At 48.7% G+C, this 20,874-nt stretch overlaps 1 protein-coding gene across 1 annotated transcript; it reads right to left on the reverse strand.

Annotated features, from left to right (window-relative positions):
- Positions 1 to 310: 310 nt before the first annotated feature.
- Positions 311 to 985, reverse strand: LOC117647818 (G2/mitotic-specific cyclin-B-like). The gene is made up of 4 exons (XM_034389786.1): positions 950 to 985; positions 762 to 881; positions 528 to 686; positions 311 to 433 (listed from the first exon to the last, which is right to left on the reverse strand). The coding sequence occupies exons 1-4, from the start codon at positions 983 to 985 to the stop codon at positions 311 to 313; spliced, it is 438 nt and encodes a 145-aa protein (XP_034245677.1).
- Between the last annotated feature and the right edge of the window lie 19,889 nt (positions 986 to 20,874).

Below are 20,874 nucleotides of genomic sequence, written 5' to 3' on the forward strand. Positions count from 1 at the left end.
CCAGGATCTAAACTGAGCTTGACCCTTTCGCGGTGTTGCAGATGTCGGGACAGGCTGTCCCATTCTCCCCGCACGGGCCAAAGGCCCTGGAAGCCGTGCTGGCGGCGCGGCTGGAGCTCTGCCCGGAAGAGTGGGAGGCGGAGGCCGTGGAGGCAAAATGCTCCACGGCCAAGCATGCCTCCTCCCGAGAGACCACCGAGAAGGGATCAGCCAGAACAAGACTCAAGTCGTTACAACAGGCGTTTAGGAAGCAATTTGCAACAAGGTTAGGTTAGGTAAAGAAAGAAAAGGCAGCAAATTTTCAAAAATCCTACCACAGAGAAATGTAGAGGGCAGCAGCAGCAATAAGAGAGGGCCGAACGTGGCAGAGAGAATACGCCATCATGGCAAGTTCAAGAAAGAACTTGGAAAAGCAGTGATGAATGGGCTTGGCCTGCAGCAGAGAAGCGAATATGCCAGACACAAGTATCTTTGTTGAAAATTGGGTGAAACGGGACAGGAATAATGGACAATTGTGTAAAACTCACCTGAAGATACCTATCAAGTATTTGGACAGCAAGATAAAGTGTCTCTTGTAACAAGCCGAATTCCAATTGGTCACCTACAAGCCAATCAACCAATACTGCTCGCATTCCAGGTGAAATAAATTGTTCACGCAAGAAGCCTTTTTTGATAGGATACTTCTCCTACAGACACAGGAAAAAAATGTAAGTGACATATCTAAGAGCAAGAAAAATATACAAAGAAGGGGAAAAAGTTACCTCTAGGGAGTACAGGTACTCATAGAATTCGAATACGTAGTCCGCAACAAACAATGGGTTGTTTTCATCTGCTTTGTCATCGTCCTCAATGAAATCTTTAGGCTGCACTGCAGCATCTTCCTCGGCAAACAGAATCCAGGTAATGTCGGTTGGGGCAGGCAGTAGAACCGATGCCACTGAGGTGTTACTGAACCAAATAGGTCGTCGTGTGCATGCAGTTTCATTACATTACGCAGCTTGTCATGAGATTTTCATTACATGTCATTAAATTTTTCAAAAATAATTAAGCATGACTGAATTTTTTTGGATTTGTCCAGGATCTAAATTAAGCTTGGCCCTTTCGCGGTGTTGCAGATGTCCGGAAAAAGAGTGCCCTGGTCACCGCACAGCCCAGCCGCCCTCAGGGAGGTGATGGCGGCCCGGCTGAAGCAGTGCCCGGAGGAATGGGTTGCGGAGGCCGTGGAGACATTTTGCTCCACGGCCAAGCATGATTCCTTCCGGGCGACTGCGGAGGCCGGGTCCGCGCAGTCACGGGTTGGGTCTATACAAAAGGCTTTTCGAAACCGCTACAAGGGAATGTGCAAATTTCGCTTATGTTTAACCCTGACGGGATTTAAATCTGTCTCTCTCTCCTCTCTCCCTCTCCTCTCTCTCTCTTCTCTCTCGTCGTGTGCATGCAGTTTCATTCCATGTCATTAAATTTTTCAAAACTATTTAAGCATGACTGATTTTTTTTTGGATTTGTCCAGGATCTAAATTAAGCTTGGCCCTTTCGCTGTGTTGCAGATGTCCGGACGGGTACGGGTACCCTGGTCGCCCCACGGCCCAGCCGCCGTCCGGGCGGTGCTGGCGGCCCGGCTAAAGCAGTGCCCGGAGAAGTGGGATGCGGAAACCGTGGAGACCATTTGCTCCTCGTTCCGGGCGACTGTGGAGGCCAGGTCGGCGCCGCCGTCCAGGGTTGGCTCAATTCAAAAGGCGTTTAGAAACAAATTCAAAGGCCGCTTTACAACCGCACTTCAGGCGCGTTTGGCTTGACAGTGCTCCGCAATGTGCCGTCAAATCCGAGGAACGCCAAGGGCTTGTCTTTGGCGTGGCGGGGCGGGGCGGAACGTGGCGCGGCGCGCATGGCAAAGGACTCCCGAAGGCTGTGTGGGTCTTCCTTCCCTCGCGTGCAGGCACTGCGAGGCACTGCCCGTCGAGGCACAGCCTGTCTGCCAATCGACGAACGAATTACACGGTCAGCGCGAGCAGCGGGCTGCATACAGTGCAGGGGCTTCTCGTCTCTCTCTCTCTCTCTCTCTCTCCTCTCTCTCGTTTTGTGCATGCAGTTTCATGACATTACGCAGCTTGTCATGAGATTTTCATTACATGTCATTAAATTTTTCAAAAATATTTAAGCATGACTGATTTTTTTTGGATTTGTCCAGGATCTAAATTAAGCTTGGCCCTTTCGCTGTGTTGCAGATGTCGAGACAAAAGGTTCCATGGGAGCCACATGGCCCGGAGGCCCTAACGGCGGTGCTGAAATCCCGCCTCCACAAATGCCCGGACGAGTTTGATGAAGCGGCCGTGGATGCCTTGTGCTCCGCGGCCAAGCATACCTCGTTCCGGGCAACAGTGGAGCCGGGGTCAGCACCGTCAAGAGTAGGTTCTATCCAGAACGCATTCCGCCACCAGCTCAAAGAACGATTTATGACCGAACTACAGGTGAGTTTTTGACACTGCACATTCCGTACCGGAGAAACGAACATGCTGCATGTTGCGTGTGACATCGTGTTTCCCGACGCAGCCGCGGCGCGTTATTCTACCGGCGTCGTCGGGGTTTTTGACGCGCCGCTGGTGCAGGCCGAGCGAACGGTGCCTTTCGTCGCTCTGTCTCGCTCGCCGCGACGCACAGTGGGCCAGAAGACCGGTGGCGGCGGCCAAAACTCTAGACGCGTTTTGAGCTTCAGTCTGTTAATGGGACTCGAACCGAACGTGTGACCCCACCAATCGAATGCGACGGCACGCCCCGCGAGTGCGACAGGGCCGGGGCGAGTGGGCCTGCATTATTAGTCGAACTCTCTCTCTCTCTCTCGTCGTGTGCATGCAGTTTCATTACATTATGCAGCTTGTCATGAAATTTTCATTACACGTCATTAAATTTTTCAAAAATATTTAAGCATGACTGAATTTTTTTGGATTTGTCCAGGATCTAAACTGAGCTTGACCCTTTCGCGGTGTTGCAGATGTCGGGACAGGCTGTCCCATTCTCCCCGCACGGGCCAAAGGCCCTGCAATGAAAAACCAAACGTGGTCCTGACCACACCAGTGGTGCGGTCAGGACCACGTTTGGTTTTTCGGTGTGGAAGCCGTGCTGGCGGCGCGGCTGGAGCTCTGCCCGGAAGAGTGGGAGGCGGAGGCCGTGGAGGCAAAATGCTCCACGGCCAAGCATGCCTCCTCCCGAGAGACCACCGAGAAGGGATCAGCCAGAACAAGACTCAAGTCGTTACAACAGGCGTTTAGGAAGCAATTTGCAACAAGGTTAGGTTAGGTAAAGAAAGAAAAGGCAGCAAATTTTCAAAAGTCCTACCACAGAAATGTAGAGGGCAGCAGCAGCAATAAGAGAGGGCCGAACGTGGCAGAGAGAATACTCCATCATGGCAAGTTCAAGGAAGAACTTGGAAAATAAGTGATGAATGGGCTTGGCCTGCAGCAGAGAAGCAATGTAATTCGCAAGGTTTGCTTCAAGGTAAAACGATCAATATTATCATGAAAGATGTATACCTCCACAACTTTGCTAAACCGGCGAAGGAAGGTAAGAGAAATAGGACGACTGAATTGGAATTCCAAAGTCTTAACAATCCGAACCTCCATGGAAAGAAGTTTTTCCTTGTTGTAAGTTTCGAGGGCACTGAGGGTTGGGACGGCCTAACTTAACCAGCTGAAAGTACTTTTTGCGAATATGCCAGGCTTTAGCATCTTTGTAAAAAATTGGGTGAAACAGGACGAATAATGGACAATTGTGTAAAACTCACCTGAAGATACCTATCAAGTATTTGGACAGCAAGGTAAAGTGTCTCTTGTAACAAGCCGAATTCCAATTGGACCACCTACAAGCCAATCAACCAATACTGCTCGCATTCCAGGTGAAATAAATTGTTCACGCAAGAAGCCTTTTTTGATAGGATACTTCTCCTACAGACACAGGAAAAAATGTAAGTGACATATCTAAGAGCAAGAAAATATACAAAGAAGGGGAAAAAGTTACCTCTAGGGAGTACAGGTACTCATAGAATTCGAATACGTAGTCGGCAACAAACAATGGGTTGTTCTCATCTGCTTTGTCAACGTCCTCAATGAAATCTTCAGGCTGCACTGCAGCATCTTCCTCTGCAAACAGAATCCAGGTAATGACGGTTGGGGCAGGCAGTACAACCGATGCCACTGAGGTGTTACTGAACCAAATAGGTCGTCGAGTGCATGCAGTTTCATTACATTACGCAGCTTGTCATGAGATTTTCATTACATGTCATTAAATTTTTTCAAAAATAATTAAGCATGACTGATTTTTCTTGGATTTGTCCAGGATCTAAATTAAGCTTGGCCCTTTCGCGGTGTTGCAGATGGGAGAGGAAGTGCCTTATGCCCCGCACGGCCCGGCCGCCGTCAAGGCCGTGCTGAGAGAGCGCGCCACTCGCTGCCCGGAGTTGTGGGACGTGGATGCGGTTATGGAGGAATGCAAAAAGGCAAAGAATGCGTCATTCCACAGGACCGCTGAGGTTGGGGGCGCCAAAAGTCGCATTCGCAGTCACGGATTGGGTCTATACAAAAGGCTTTTCGAAACCGCTACAAGGGAATGTGCAAATTTCGCCTATGTTTGACCCTGACGGGATTTAAATCTGTCTCTCTCTCCTCTCTCTCTCTCTCTTCTCTCTCGTCGTGTGCATGCAGTTTCATTCCATGTCATTTAATTTTTCAAAAATATTTAAGCATGACTGAATTTTTTTGGATTTGTCCAGGATCTAAATTAAGCTTGGCCCTTTCGCTGTGTTGCAGATGTCCGGACGGGTACGGGTACCCTGGTCGCCCCACGGCCCAGCCGCCGTCCGGGCGGTGCTGGCGGCCCGGCTAAAGCAGTGCCCGGAGAAGTGGGATGCGGTAACCGTGGACACCATTTGCTCCTCGTTCCGGGCGACTGTGGAGGCCGGGTCGGCGCCGTCCAGGGTTGGCTCAATTCAAAAGGCGTTTAGAAACAAATTCAAAGGCCGCTTTACAACCACACTTCAGGCGCGTTTGGCTTGACAGTGCTCCGCAATGTGCCGTCAGATCCGAGAAACGCCAAGGGCTTGTCTTTGGCGGGGCGGGGCGGGGCGTGGCGGGGCGCGCATGGCAAAGGACTCCCGAAGGCTGTGTGGGTCTTCCTTCCCTCGCGTGCAGGCACTGCGAGGCACTGCGAGGCACTGCCCGTCGAGGCACAGCCTGTCTGCCAATCGACGAACGAATTACACAGTCAGCGCGAGCAGGCGAGCAGCGGGCTGCATACAGTGCAGGGGCTTCTCGTCTCTCTCTCTCTCTTTCTCTTCTCTCTTCGTGTGCATGCAGTTTCATTACATTACGCAGCTTGTCATGAGATTTTCATTACATGTCATTAAATTTTCAAAAATATTTAAGCATGACTGATTTTTTTGGATTTGTCCAGGATCTAAATTAAGCTTGGCCCTTTCGCTGTGTTGCAGATGTCGAGACAAAAGGTTCCGTGGGAGCCACATGGCCCGGAGGCCATAACGGCGGTGCTGAAATCCCGCCTCCACAAATGCCCGGACGAGTTTGATGCAGCGGCCGTGGATGCCTTGTGCTCCGCGGCCAAGCATCGCTCGTTCCGGGCAACAGTGGAGCCGGGCTCAGCACCGTCAAGACTGAAATCCATACAGAGCGCCTTCCGCGACCATCTCAAAGGACGATACAAGACCGAACTACAGGTGAGTTTTTGACACTGCACATTCCGAGGGGTGACCCACTGTAAAATTTTGTGTACAATGATTGTGTGAATGTGCAAGATTTCTGGCGTTATTGTCACACATGTTGCCTACTTACAGGCGTTTTACCCACCTGAATGTGGGAATGTGGTCAAATTTTGTACAATGAATGTGGGAAGCTGTTCCCCCCTCGGCACATTCCGTACCGGAGAAACGAACATGCTGCATGTTGCGTGTGACATCGTGTTTCCCGACGCAGCCGCGGCGCGTTATTCTACCGGCGTCGTCGGGGTTTTTGACGCGCCGCTGGTGAAGGCCGAGCGAACGGTGCCTTTCGTCGCTCTGTCTCGCTCGCCGAGACGCACAGTGGGCCAGAAGACCGGTGGCGGCGGCCAAAACTCTAGACGCGTTTTGAGCTTCAGTCTGTTAATGGGACTCGAACCGAACGTGTGACCCCATCAATCGAATGCGACGGCACGCCCCGCGAGTGCGACAGGGCCGGCCGCCGCCGAGGGCCCCGGCCGGCCGGGGCGAGTGGGCCTGCATTATTAGTCGAACTCTCTCTCTCTCTCTCTCTCTCTCGTCGTGTGCATGCAGTTTCATTACATTACGCAGCTTGTCATGAGATTTTCATTACATGTCATTAAATTTTTCAAAAATATTTAAGCATGACTGATTTTTTTTTATTTGTCCAGGATCTTAATTAAGCTTGGCCCTTTCGCTGTGTTGCAGATGTCGAGACAAAAGGTTCCGTGGGAGCCACATGGCCCGGAAGCCTTAACGGCGGTGCTGAAGGCCCGCCTCCACAAATGCCCGGAAGAGTATGATGCAGCGGCCGTGGATGCCTTGTGCTCCGCGGCCAAGCATACCTCGTTCCGGGCAACAGTGGAGCCGGGGTCAGCACCGTCAAGACTGGGATCTATACAGAACGCCTTCCGCCACAAACACAAAGACCGATTTAAGACCGAACTACAGGTGAGTTTTTGACACTGCACATTCCGTACCGGAGAAACGAACATGCTGCATGTTGCGTGTGACATCGTGTTTCCCGACGCACCTGCGGCGCGTTATTCTACCGGCGTCGTCGGGGTTTTTGACGCGCCGCTGGTGCAGGCCGAGCGAACGGTGCCTTTCGTCGCTCTGTCTCGCTCGCCGCGACGCACAGTGGGCCCATGGAGACATACTAAGCTAGGGAGGCGCTAGGTGGCGCTCGGCGGTACTAGGTCTCGAGCGATCCTGCGAGAGAGAGGTCCGATAGTCTAACCTCTGAGAATTTGAAATAAGCTGTTTTTAGAAAATCAGACCAAACGTCGTTCTTCTATAGCATTACATGTTACCATAAAAACATTCATCAACCCCGACCTTGATTTCTGGACTCGAGAGTAAAAGCACGTCATGCGTATAGTATGTTTGAAGTGTGAGGTGTAAAGGTATCATCTGCTAAAAATAACATCTAATTTGACCCCAGACGCAGAATCAGGCGCCGCGACGCACAGTGGGCCAGAAGACCGGTGGCGGCGGCCAAAACTCTAGACGCGTTTGGAGCTTCAGTCTGTTGATGGGACTCGAACCGAACGTGTGACCCCACCAATCGAATGCGACGGCACGCCCCGCGAGTATGGATGTATGGATGCGATTGGTGCAAGTGCGTTGCCCTTTTCTCCCCCTTTTTACGTTTAACGAGTGTCTGTCATTCAAAGGGTTCGTTTGAATTTGAGTTCTTTCTGTGACAGGTAGCAGTCGTAGGAAGTGTTGTAATCCTCTCGGCCAACACAAAGCCAAAAAAAGGTCACAACTGGACTGCGGCAAATCACGCAAGCGATTTGCGACGCGAACGCGCTTCGTGCCTTTCCTGGGTTCTTATTGGTGTGACAATTGCCGAAAGGAACCTCCTAACCTACTTGTTGCACCTATGAGCAGTTGCCAAAATAAGGGTATCTTTCGTGTCTTTTGGCTCTATAATCGTTATTTTTCAACGTATTGAGATGCGGTTTGGTGCGTTGTGTTGGGCTCGACGTCGCCCACTCTTATCCATCTTAAGTCACCACTTTTTCAATTCAGAAGATGTCGATAAAGTGCTCCAAAGGGTCATTTTGTAACGTTCCGGCATGTCCCCCGTCCATAAATTCAAAGTTTCGATGCTTATATTTCAGCAAATATGGAACGTAGAACGATTCTGAGAAGATATTCGGAAACTTTACTATTTTATCTATCAGACACATGTTACTGAACTCGTTTTTACGAGCTCGATTTGGGTGCAATCTGTAAACGCAAAATGTCCTCCGTGGTTGACTTTGCGGAACGTTACATGTGAATTATCACGGTTTCTCGCGTTGTACTCCACTGATAGTTCTCGCCCTTGTCGTCAGATTAATCTGTAGAATTTTTGCCGTCGAATGGTGCAAACGGGAACTCTGAGACGTTAATAGAAAGCTCAGAATCTTGTTTTATTGGCTGAGCGATAGCGAAGCCAGTTACTCAGGTGGGGTTAAAAAGTTTTTCCTGTCTGCGTGCGTGCGTGTGTGTGCGTGTGTGTGTCCGCACTACTCCTCCTGAACGGCTCGGCCGATTTTGGGAAGATTTTGCACACTTTTTAGGTATATCCTTGGCTCGGCACACGCGAAATTTCACTATCCTAGCTCAACTGGTTCAGTTTTTATAGTCGAAAAACACCCAAAAAACGGCGAAAAATCGAGTTTTCTGCAGATAGATCACTCCTGTCTTGGAGAAAGGGGGATCTGGGGGGCGGAGCCCCCCAGCCTCGACAAGTTAAAACGTTACAAGGGTCAAGATCGTGGTATCTGTAGATGAAGCAACTCTATCTAGAATGAAGGGGGGCCTGGGGGGCGGAGCCCCCCAGCATGCAACAAGTAAGAAGTAACCGACAATGGACAAGGCAATGCCTGCCGAAGGCAGGCTAGCGCCGCAGGCCAAGGTAGGTACGCCAGGCGCGCATTGGAGGAACAGGCCGCGAGACATCGCGAAGCCTGTTACGACAAGACGCGGTCTGGCGTAAACCTACCTTGTAGGTTATGTTTCGGTAGTGTCCGACCATGATTTTAAAATGCTTTCCTGTTCCCCGGGCAAGTTCTAGACCAAACAGAGATATGATTCTATCGGGACGTGTTGAGGAATCTTAAAACAGGAGCTCACACCAAATGGCGTGTTTTAATTCATAGCAAGAGAGTTACTAGGCCTGTTTGAATGACAATGTAACGTTCCGTATCCCGCTGTTTTCTGTAACGTTCCGTGTCTTTCCCCTATACTTTTGATAGGGGCTTTTTGGTCTTTCTGTAATTTTGCACCGGGAGCTCGACTGCGTTCAGATATAAGCCGTGGGACATCACTGAATAAATTGGCCGAGAAAAAAGCCGACTTTTTCACATTTTTTTCTTGCGGTTTTATGGCCTTCAAAAGTGCCCCGAATTTTGGCAACTGCTCCTATCGGTGAACAGGGTGAAGCTGGGCGAACACTAAAAAACCAAAAGTGGTCTAGACCACACCAACTGCTGTGGTCAAAATGGCACCCTTTAACCAAACCAGTTGGTGTGGTCTAGACCACTTTTGGTTTTTTAGTGTTCGCCCAGCTTCACCCTGTTCACCGATAGGTGCAACAAGTAGGTTAGGAGGTTCCTTTCGGCAATTGTCACACCAATAAGAACCCAGGAAAGGCACGAAGCGCGCGTTCGCGTCGCAAATCGCTTGCGTGATTTGCCGCAGTCCAGTTGTGACCTTTTTTTTGGCTTAGTGTTGGCCGTAAGGATTACAACACTTCCTACGACTGCTACCTGTCAAAGAAAGAACTCAAATTCAAACGAACCCTTTGAATGACAGACACTCGTTTAACGTAAAAAGGGGGAGAAAAGGGCAACGCACTTTCACCAATCGCATCCATACTTGAACAAGACGACAGAGCAAGACCAGACGCCAGAACGAAAAGTGCACACATTGCAACACTGGTAAACAACGAAGCCGGCGACCCGAACAGCTGACTCTCTCTCCTCCCCTCTCCCCTCATGTACTCCTTCCCCATCCCCGTTCCCCCGCCCTGCCACCCCGGACCGGCCGGGAGGCGACTGCAAGCAACCCCTTCGACGTGTCTGTCGTGCAAGGTAGCCTACCCTCTGCTACACAGGCGCTCAAGCCTGGAAAAGAGAGGGATGCCCGAGGCGGGGCGGGGTGGGGCGGGGCGGTTCCAAAGGGTGCAAGACGGTGGTTAATCAATGTTTTCCTAAACACAAGCCGGTTGCATGTCCTGGTGGCCCAGGGCGAACTCGCAGTACGCAATCTGTTGGCTGGAGCTCAGTCCGACCCAAGCCGACTCCTCCAAAAGTGCTCTTTTTTCAGTAAAACCGAATTTAGTGGTTGAAGGATGCAAATACCCAAACTTTTTATTAGGCACGAAGTAGCCTTATTGGCTGAGCGATAGCGAAGCCTGTTACTCCAGTGGGGTTGAAAAGTTTTTCCTGTCTGTCTGTCTGTCTGTCCGTCTGTCTGTCTGTGTGTCCGCACTACTCCTCCTGAACGGCTCGGCCGATCTCGGTGAGATTTTGCACACTTCTTGGGTATGTCCTTGGCTCGGCACACGCGAAATTTCACCATCCTAGCTCAACTGGTTCAGTTTTTATAGCCGAAAAACACCTAAAAAACGGCGAAAAATAGAGCTTTCTGCAGATAGATCACTTCTGGATTGGAGCAAGGGGGGTCAACACCTCGACAAGTTGAAAAGTGACAAGGGTGAAGATCGTGTTATCTGTAGATAAAACAAACTATTTAGAATGTAGGGGGGTCTGGGGGGCGGAGCCCCCCAGCATTCAACAAGTTAAAAAATAACCGACAATGGACAAGCCATTGCCTGCCGCAGGCAGGCTACCGCCGCAGGCCAAGGTAGGTACGCCAGGCGTGGATTGGAGGAACAGGCAGCGAGACATCGCGAAGCCTGTTACGACAAGACGCGGTCTGGCGTAAACCTACCTTGTAGTATACCCAGGATTCAGCCGGCCCGAGATTCAATTTGTGTGGCCCTTTATGCATTTCGGAAATTTTCTATACGATTTTAATGAGACTTTGCAGACTTGTAGAACTTTGAACGCTGATTCTCATGCTGAAATCTGGCTAAAAAGTTGGTGGCCAATTTTGAGAAATTTGCTGTCAAAATCGCCGTTTCCATAGCAAAACTCGACTCGGCAAAGGAAAAAAAAGGGAGTGGGGGGAGCCGAGCCGGGGCGGACCAATAGCCGAGCTTCTTTTTGGGTCTGTACAGCTTACTCCAAAAGCTGAAATAGCACGTTCGAAATGAAAAATTTCTTTGACTGCAGGTAGACAAGATGCAACAATAGAATTGGTGTCGGTTCGAACGCAGTTTTTCGGGTAGAACTATCCAATAATACTTTTTGATCGGAGTGTTTTTGGACATGCGCAGTAGGTTTGCAAGCTGTTTAACAGTTTAACCAACTGTAGCATTTGAAATCTGTATTAATTTTGCGCTCTTTCTTGTTTCCTGCTTATGAAAATTCATAGAAAACAAATTTTCAATTTTTATGTGATAACTTTCTAAAAAAATATTCACAGAAAATTAGCAAAACAAAAGTTCTTTTTTTTCTGACATAAAGTTTCTCAAATATTACCTTTTTTTTCTGTCAATAAATCAATTTTGTTGTTGTTGTGATTCAGTTAGCACTAGGACCACTTTGCTCCACCTCACGACTTGCAGTGCTCATGTTCCTCGAACAAGACTCACCCGCGTTTCGAAACCATCCCTCCCGAGTTTATGAAGTTTGTCAAACCAACCGTCGTGGTGTTGATACGTTGTGAGGGCGAACTATTACACAGAATTGAAGAAAACATGACTAGAGAACCATAGCCTTTTGAAACAAGCCAAACAATTCAACGTCAGCAACAATGGAGGGGCAGTTTTAACGCGCGACTGCTGGTGCTTTCAGCTTCGCGATTTTCGCAAGGGCGCAGACGCCGAGTAACTAGTTGCCAACCCGTGAAAATTAATCTACTGCCTTCTTTCTGCTAAGAACATTTTAATAATGATGGACTTTAAAGATGTTCCATTGACAGAACACTGCTGAATACATTAGCATTGGAATTTTTTGAATTTACCAGCATTTTGATTTCTATTTATTGCCAAGTTCAAATTTCGACGGGTGGTACCACATTGGTACCACTGCCATTGGTAGTCCCATGAGCCACAACTTCACAACACCACTTCTTTTCTTTCTCCACACTCTTACACAATAATCAAATTGACTTCGTGACTCCTAGGATATCTTGAAATCGTATTTTTCTTTCTATCGAAAGAGGACATTTTTCTGAGTAGAATGACGCCTCGGGAGCTCACGAGTTGTCTAACAGTCCTCTTTATGGCGTTGAAAATAGCCATTTTTTCCTGAAAAATATTTATTAAGAAAATGTTCTGATTTCACTAAATCGGCTCCACAGCCTTTCTGGTGCATCGTATCTCATTTCCAAGGGCAGTTTTGGATTCACAAAGGAAAAACGCTTAAAATGATGTATGACTGATGAGGCAGAGACATCAGAGAGCAGAACAGCAAGGCTTCGACTAAAAAGTAGCTAATTTTTTTAACGTTTTTCGACTGTGCATCTCCACTTTTGAGAAGCTGCACAGCCTAAACGACCCCCATACCCACCTTTTTTGAACATAGCAATCGTAAGTTAAAGGTTTGGGCTACATTGTGCGCAATTCAGGTTTGCCTTTCGGGATGTGGGTGTACGTTACCCAGAGCCTTAAACATTGGCAAAAAAATTTAGGGATTTTTTTCATTTGTCAAGATTTTTGGCTGAGCGATAGCGAAGCCTGTTACTTCAGTGGGGTTGAAAAGTTTTGTCTGCCTGCCTGTGTGTGTGTCCGCACTACTCCTCCTGAACGTCTCGGCCGATCTCGGTGAGACTTTGCACACTTCTTGGGTATGTCCTAGGCTCGGCACACGCGAAATTCCACCATCCTAGCTCAACTGGTTCAGTTTTATAGCCGAAAAACACCTAAAAAACGGCGAAAAATAGAGCTTTCTGCAGATAGATCACTTCTGGCTTAGAGAAAGGGGGGTCTGGGGGGCGGAGCCCCCCAGCCCCGACAAGTTAAAAAGTGACAAGGGTCAAGATCGTGTTATCTCTAGATAAAAAAACTCTATTTAGAATGTAGCGGGATCGCATTCAACAAGTTAGAAAATAACCGACAATGGACAAGCCATTGCGGCAGGCTAGCGCCGCAGGTCAAGGTAGGTACGCCAGGCATGGATTGGAGGAACAGGCAGCGAGACATCGCGAAGCCTGCTACGACAAGACGCGGTCTGGCGTAAACCTACCTTGTAATAGTGTAGGGCACTCGAATCTCAAATCCAATTACATATTCTGATTCCCTATTTTTTTGCGCTTCCAACGAACCCCCCCCCCCCTTTTTTTTTTGCTGTAGCTCAAATATTAATGATCGCACGGTGCAAAACGTAATATCATGTCATTTTCCTAAATCGATTTTAGGTGATTTTTGAAAATACACAAAAACCTCGATATCTCCGGAAGTTTTCGTCCGACCCGACTGAGATTTAGCACAAAATTCCTTCTTGGGGGGTACTATAAGTGACCCAAATTGCATCAAAATCGGAGATGGTCACCTACGAAAGTGGCCCCGTAGGCATGGAATGCCCCCAGTGTATCTTTAGCACAAGAGTTCATTGGTCGTCGACCCCAAGTTACTTCTGAGGAAGGAACTGCGTGTTCCACATGAGGAGCTGCAAGTGCGCACGCACACAATCAGCCCCTTCCTGGATATGCTCAGAGCGCGCCAGGAAGGAGAAAGAGGCTGGGATGCCTGGGAGTGCGCTGGTAGAGTGCCCCCCGTTGCCAGGTACGTTCTCTTGCGGTAATGTATTTTTTGTAAAACAAGGTGTGTACGCCAGACCGCCTGGCTCCATCCTAGTCACCCCTCACCTACCAAAAAGTATTGCCATCAGTGCTCGGCAGTGGTGTGATTTATTTCAAAATGCACGATCCCTCCTCTTACCCCCTTCGTTTGCAATGATTCAATACTACTTGTGTTTATGAAAGACTGCTTTGATGGATAATATGTTGATGCTGAATATCTTATTTTAGACGAGACATTTTAAGTGCTGCTGAACTTCGAACCGCTCACACAGCCAGCTACCACGCCGCAGTCCCTCGCCCTGCCCGCATCAGACCCGGACCAGTGTAGTCCCGTATGGAATTGGAAATCTGGAAACGGTCTTCTAGAGGTCTTGTTCTCGTCTTCCCGGGAAGACGAGTTAGCGAGCACGGCCAGACCGATTGGAGACTATAAGTAGACCGATGTAAGACGAGTGCCAGACGGGAACGCGGTCCGTGCAGCCGTCTTCCTCTGGTCTTCCTGCTGTCTGACGGTGGTCTGTCTGCCGTCTGGATTTGGTGCCTTTCCAGACCAGATCCAGACCAGATTCAAACGAGATTCAGCCACCTACATAAAAACAACAAGCGAGCGGCAGACACTGCGTACCGAACACAGACTGTCCGCGTCGGAAACCGGTGCCCCATGCCGCTGGGCCAGAGCGACGTGGTTGAAGAGGGGGTCGGCCAGAGCCGTAGTGTATCTGATTCGACCGGCTGGCTGGAAACAACATGTGTCGCCCGCACTGTGAAGTTCTTCCTGTCTTCTAAACAACGTCTCCATATTCCCTTTTAACGCGATGATTTCTGTGATCGCGGTTACTACACGGCTCAAATAAATATTTTTACGTCCCTCCTACGTAGACGAACCTCTGAACCGAGTACGTACGTAGTGTTGTTGTTTAGAAGACGGGAAGAACTTCACAGTGCGGGCGACACATGTTGTTTCCAGCCAGCCGGTCGAATCAGATACACTACGGCTCTGGCCGACCTCCTCTTCAACCATGTCGCTCTGGCCCAGCGGCATGGGGCACCGGTTTCCGACGCGGACAGTCTGTGTTCGATACGCAGTGTCTGCCGCTCGTTTGTTGTTTTTATGTAGGTGGCTGAATCTCGTTTGAATCTGGTCTGGATCTGGTCTGGAAAGGCACCAAATCCAGACGGCAGGCAGACCACGGTCAGACTGCAGGAAGACCAGAGGAAGACGGCTGCACGGACCGCGTTCTCGTCTGGCACTCGTCTTACATCGGTCTACTTATAGTCTCCAATCGGTCTGGCCGTGCTCGCTAACTCGTCTTCCCGGGAAGACGAGAACAAGACCTCTAGAAGACCGTTTCCAGATTTCCAATCCCATACGGGGTGTGTAGTGCAGTATGTCAAGTGTGCAGTGACTGCAGTCATCTGCAATGTGACTTTCCCGACCCGCAACCACCGCCTCATTCTGTTTCACATATTTTCATTTTGATAAAACCATTGTGCAGTCATTGCCAACTTTTTGAGTGAGCGAAAGCTTGTTACTCCAGTGGGGTGTAAAAGTTTTTCCTATCGTCTGTGTGTGTGTCCGCACTACACTCCTCCTCCTAAACGACTTGGCCGATCCTGCTGAGATTTAGAAGGGTCATTAGGCATATCCTGGACTCGCCACACACCAAAATTCAGCTTTTTTTCTTAATCCATGTGGTCTTTGCAGCGGAACAAAACGAAAAAGCCCCCCCCAAAAAAACGAATTTTTACTGACATATGGTGTCCTGTTATGTTTTCCATGATCTCGTATGTTTAGAAGGGTGCTGAAAATGAAATCCATTTCAACATCCGACCCAGGTTCGAGGCCTGATGGGAGGAAAGTTAGCCAGAATTCGAAGGGAGTCAAACCAAAAATGTATGCAGTTTGGTCAGCGAACCAACCTCGTCGCCCCGTACATGAAAGGAGGGGTCTGTGGGGCGGAGCCCTCCGGCATAAAAGTTGGAACCAAATGCTGCTTTGACGTGCGATGTATCTTTGAGTGGTGATGTGTGATAAGAGTGTGCACACTAAACTTCTTACGGATACATCCTATCTGTATTACGAACATTTTTGTGCAATTGCAATTACGGATAGATTTTGCTTGTAATACGGATGAAATCATCCGTATTACAAAGAGTTTTACGTCCGCACCATACGGATATTTTCGTCTGTATGTTACGGACGTAAAACTCTTTGTAATACGGATGATTTCATCCGTATTACAAGTAAAATCTATCCGTAATTGCAATTGCACAAAAATGTCCGTAATACAGATAGGATGTATCCGTAAGAAGTTTACTGTGTGTGCCGGAGGCAAGCCAGCACCGCAGGCCAAGGTAGGTGTTAACGCCAGGCGTGGATTGTAAGCACTGGCGCAGCATCGCGAAGCCTGTTACAAGACACAGTCTGGCGTACACCTACCTTATTTGTAAATGTTAATGCTTTGCTCAGCCAAAATTATACTTTCCGTTTGGTTCCAACAATCCTGTGTGTGATTCCAACGATTGACCGCCTGAATAGGACCTGACCTGAACAACCCATCGTTAACGCAACCAAACACAACCCAACCAAACCTTACGTAAACTTGCGGAGTCACCAGAAGTACTTCTTAACTCCAACCTATTTTGGAATGTGTCTTAAAGATCCGGCACACTTTCATAGGCAGTGGTGACTGGTGTTGATCCAGATTATTCTCCGGTCGAAGCGTAGGAGAGCCCATCCGCTCCTTTCCTCCTATCTAATCTAAATCTGTGGGGTGAATAGGGTACTTCGGAGGCACCCTAGACCGGAAGTCAGCGACAGAACGGGAGAAACAAAAGAGCGTCGCGTAGCCGTGCTGATCGGTGGTGGGGGCCGGTATGGGCAGAGTGGGGGTAGCATGCGCGCGCCGCCTTCACCCCCACTCCGCTGATTACGACCCCCACCACCGCTCGGCACGGCTGCGCGACGCTCTTTTGTTTCTCCCGTTCTGTCGCTGACTTCCGGTCTAGGCCTTCTCCGAAGTACCCTATTGGGTACTTCAGAGAAAGCCTAGACCGGTAGTCAGCGACACAACGGGAGAAACAAAAGAGCGTCGCGCTGCTGTGCTGAGCGGTGGTGGGGGTCGAAATCGGCGGAGTGGGGGTGTAGGCCCGACCAAGATGGCGACTCAGGGGGAGGGGAGGGGGATGTATGAATGGGGAACCAAGATGGCCGCCTGTCAGGTTAGGTTTGGTTAGGCCCGCCCAAGATGGCGGCTCAGGGGGAGGGGAACGGGATGTTACAATGCATAACCCACGAATTTCATGTTACAATGGGGCACCTTTACTTCTCTCAGGGATGGGAAGATTCCTCATCATCCAGATGAATGCTTCATTGGCTGAGCGATAGCGAAGCCTGTTACTCCATTCGGGTTGAAAAGTTTTTCCTGTCTGTGTGCGTGCGTGTGTGTCCGCACTACTCCTCCTGAACGGCTCGGCCGATCTCGGTGAGATTTTGCACACTTTTTGGGCATGTCCTTGGCTCGGCACACGCGAAATGTCACTATCCTAGCTCAAATGGTTCAGTTTTTATAGCCGAAAAACACCTAAAAAACGGCGAAAAATCGAGTTTTCTGCAGGCACATCACCTCTGCCTTAGAAAGGGGGGGTCTGGGGGGCGGAGCCCCCCAGCATGCATCAAGTAAGAAGTAACCGACGATGGACAAGCCATTGCCTGCCGAAGGCAGACTAGCGCCGCAGGCCAAGGTAGGTACGCCAGGCGCGGATTGGAGGAACAGGCAGCGAGACATCGCGAAGCCTGTTACGACAAGACGCGGTCTGGCGTAAACCTACCTTGTAATAAGATGGAGGGACACAGAACCTGTGAAAACAGACCACATTAGAGTTACACCATACAGATCAAGTAGTGACACGCTTTGTTATCCACCCAACCTGATGGAGAGACAGACAAATAGGCCACGAGAATAATCCCAACAGAATGTGACATCATAAACCACGACATTTCCCATAACATAGATTTTGCACTCTTTTTCCCAACATTACATAGATTCATAATACAAACTTTGAATAACATGGGACTGAATGTAATATTTTTCAATTATTTCCCAATGTCTGGCAATGGTCAAAACTTTCAACTTTTGAATTTTGTCTCCATAGGAGAAAAGGGAAAAAAATCACTTTCCGGACACGGATAAATTACCCGCCATTTAGTCAACGAGCAGCTGCGACTCCGTTGACGAGCGAATCGAGAGCATGTGCCTAAATGACAAATAACTTATTTGGCAAGACGTGAAGCTTCTTGGGAAGTGCAGATACATTGTGAAGTTTTTAAAAAGAGAGCATCAAAGAAAGAAAATCAAAAAGGCCCACCTTCCACTGTCTTTGCTAGACAATGCAACACGATAGAATACCTCCTTCAACATGCTTAAGTCACGTTGAAAAGTGCAAGAATGTCTGGCGAAGCTGCCTATTGGAAGAAAGCCAGCGCAGAAATGGTAGGTAGGTGTTATGACGCCAGGCGTGGATTGTCGGAACTGGCGCAGCATCGCGAACCCTTTAACGACTAACCACGGTCAGGCGTACACGTAACCAGTCTCTAACGTCCACAAGTCAAGTTCCAGTTCCATACATTCCTTTGATTTCGAGGGAGCTGATGACGAAAATGAATTCCATTTAGATGAAAACGTCGATATCGATTAGTCGGTTCTCTCGACAGAGTCTGGTGGTGCTGCCACTTATCTTACACTACTCACAACAATGGAATCCGGTAACTAGGGATGGGAACGTCAAATTTTAGCAAGCTGCGCAAGAAATACAAGGTAGGTGTACGCCAGACCGTGTCTTGTCGTAACAGGCTTCGCGATGCTGCGCCAGTTTCGACAATCCACGCCTGGCGTTTGCACCACCTTGGCCTGCGGCGCTAGCCTGCCGCCATGGCTTGCCCATCGTCGGTAACTTCTAAAATGTTGCATACTGGGGGGCTCCGCCCCCCAGACCCCCCCTTTTTTCAAGGCAGAAGGCATTTGCCTGCAGTTAAAACACTATTTTCCGCCGTTTTTTGGGTGTTTTTCGGCTATAAAAACTGAACTAATTGAGCTAGGATAGTGAAATCTCGCGTGTGCCGAGCCAAGGACATACCAAAAAGTGTGCGAAATCTCAGCCAGATCGGCCGAGCCGTTCAGCAAGAGTAGTGCTGACAGACAGGCAGACAGACAAACACACAGACAGACAAAACTTTTCAACCCCACCTGAGTAACGGGCTTTGCTATCGCTCAGCCAACAACATGGCTTGAAAAGCATTACCCGTTTACGGAAACCTAAATGTCCATACAATGGTTTTCAGTGCTAAGGATCCCTAATTCAAATCACACCAATTGTACTATGAAAAGTAGGACTGGGCCAGTAACATTCCGGACCTGCACCTGAATTTTCGCGTTAGGTGTCAATGCCGCTGACCAATTATGGATTCATTCGGTTCGGCCTGCGGTTCCTCAGACACTGTTGGTTTGGCCAGCGATTCCTGAGATACTAGAAGAATAGTGCTCACTCACATTGACACAAGCAGATGGATCTCAGTCCATCAGGAAGACTTGAGCCTGCCTCAGATCGCACTCAACAGTTTATTGCTGATGGCAACAACGTCTCACCAAGACCTTTTCAACAAAGGGTCGGAAGGAAGACCAGGAGACCAACTTTTGCACTCGGCCAGATTAGGGCCTCGGAAAACGGTGTTACCAACTCAAACCACCTCGTTTTGTGCTTCGGCAGGGCCTCCGTTGCAATGAGTTTTAATTGCAAGGCAAGCATTGGTATTTTCGACCACGACCCCTGTAGGAACTGGGGCGTTCCATGGTAGATTTACACGACCTTAATCGACCATCTCCGCTTTTGCTCATATTTGGATCAAATGTTGCCCGCATAGGGAGGAACATTCGTACGAAATCTCACAGCCGTAGCCCTAGTAGTTTCCGAGATATAGCGGTTCTAAGTTTTTATTTAAGACTTTCCCAAACTTTTCAATAAAAAGTGAAAAATGGGTCCTGTTTCCCTACCGGTCACTCTGGAGCGACGTAACTTGGTACCTATTGGTAAAATGACGAGAGGAATCCGAATATGCCGCCGAAAGGATCGTAGCTCAACTCCTTCTATCCGAAATCGCAATTTTGAGCTTATTTTTCAGGCACTTTTGAGGCTTTAGTGAGGGGTGTTCCCAATCGAAAAATCGACTTATTCAGGGTGCAATCGATAGGTCTCTGACACTACTTCCAAGTTCAAATGACGAAAGTATGGTGTAGTAGTGTCAGAGACCTATCGATTGCGCCCTGAATAAGTCGATTTTTCGATTGGGAACACCCCTCACTATAGCCTCAAAAGTGCCTGAAAAATAAGCTCAAAATTGCGATTTCGGATAGAAGGAGTTGAGCTACGATCCTTTCGGGGGCATATTCGGATTCCTCTCGTCATTTTACTGATAGGTACCTAGTTACGTCGCTCTAGAGTGAACGACGGTAGGGAAACAGGACCCATTTTTCACTTTTTATTGAAAAGTTTGAGAAAGTCTTATTTAAAAACTTGGAACCGCTATATCTCGGAAACTACAAGGGCTACGGCGGCTGTGAGATTTCGCACAGATGTTCCTCTCTATGAGGGCAACATTTGATCCAAATATGAGCAAAAACGGAGATGGTCGATTAAGGTCGTGTAAATCTACCATGGAACGCCCCAACTGTTAGTACTCATTGCTTCAAAATAAAATTTCTGGGGGGACTTGCCGAAGGCAAGCAGGAAGCGCCGCAGGCCAAGAAGGTAGTTGGACGGCAAGCGTGGACTGTCGTAACTGTCACTACATCGCGAAGCCTGTTACAAGACACGGTCTGGCGTACACCTTGTATACTACACAACAAAAAATGACCTTATTAAGAGGGAGACAAAACCACGCACAGTCACCGAACCAACCGAACACTTCCAATTCCATCTGATACACGAGAGATTAGAGACACACCTCCACTAAAGAAATAGGATGAATAATGAAAACACACCTAGGACACACTACACCTAAGTTGGGAGTCTTCCCCACAAAGCTTTCAACAAACTCCGACTTATAACAACCTTCAACAGGGTCACTTTTTTAATGATGCATTTTGACCACAAATCAAAATACATCGACACACTTCGCACCCTTCTGCTTTCTCTCATCAATGATGTCCAATCTCAAGGACTTGCATTCAGAAAAATAATTAGGTAAAGCTCAACATCAGTTCCTGAGT

This window comes from Thrips palmi, unplaced genomic scaffold (assembly GCF_012932325.1).
Source record: "Thrips palmi isolate BJ-2018 unplaced genomic scaffold, TpBJ-2018v1 HiC_scaffold_3, whole genome shotgun sequence".
Classification (NCBI taxonomy): Eukaryota; Metazoa; Arthropoda; class Insecta; order Thysanoptera; family Thripidae; genus Thrips; species Thrips palmi.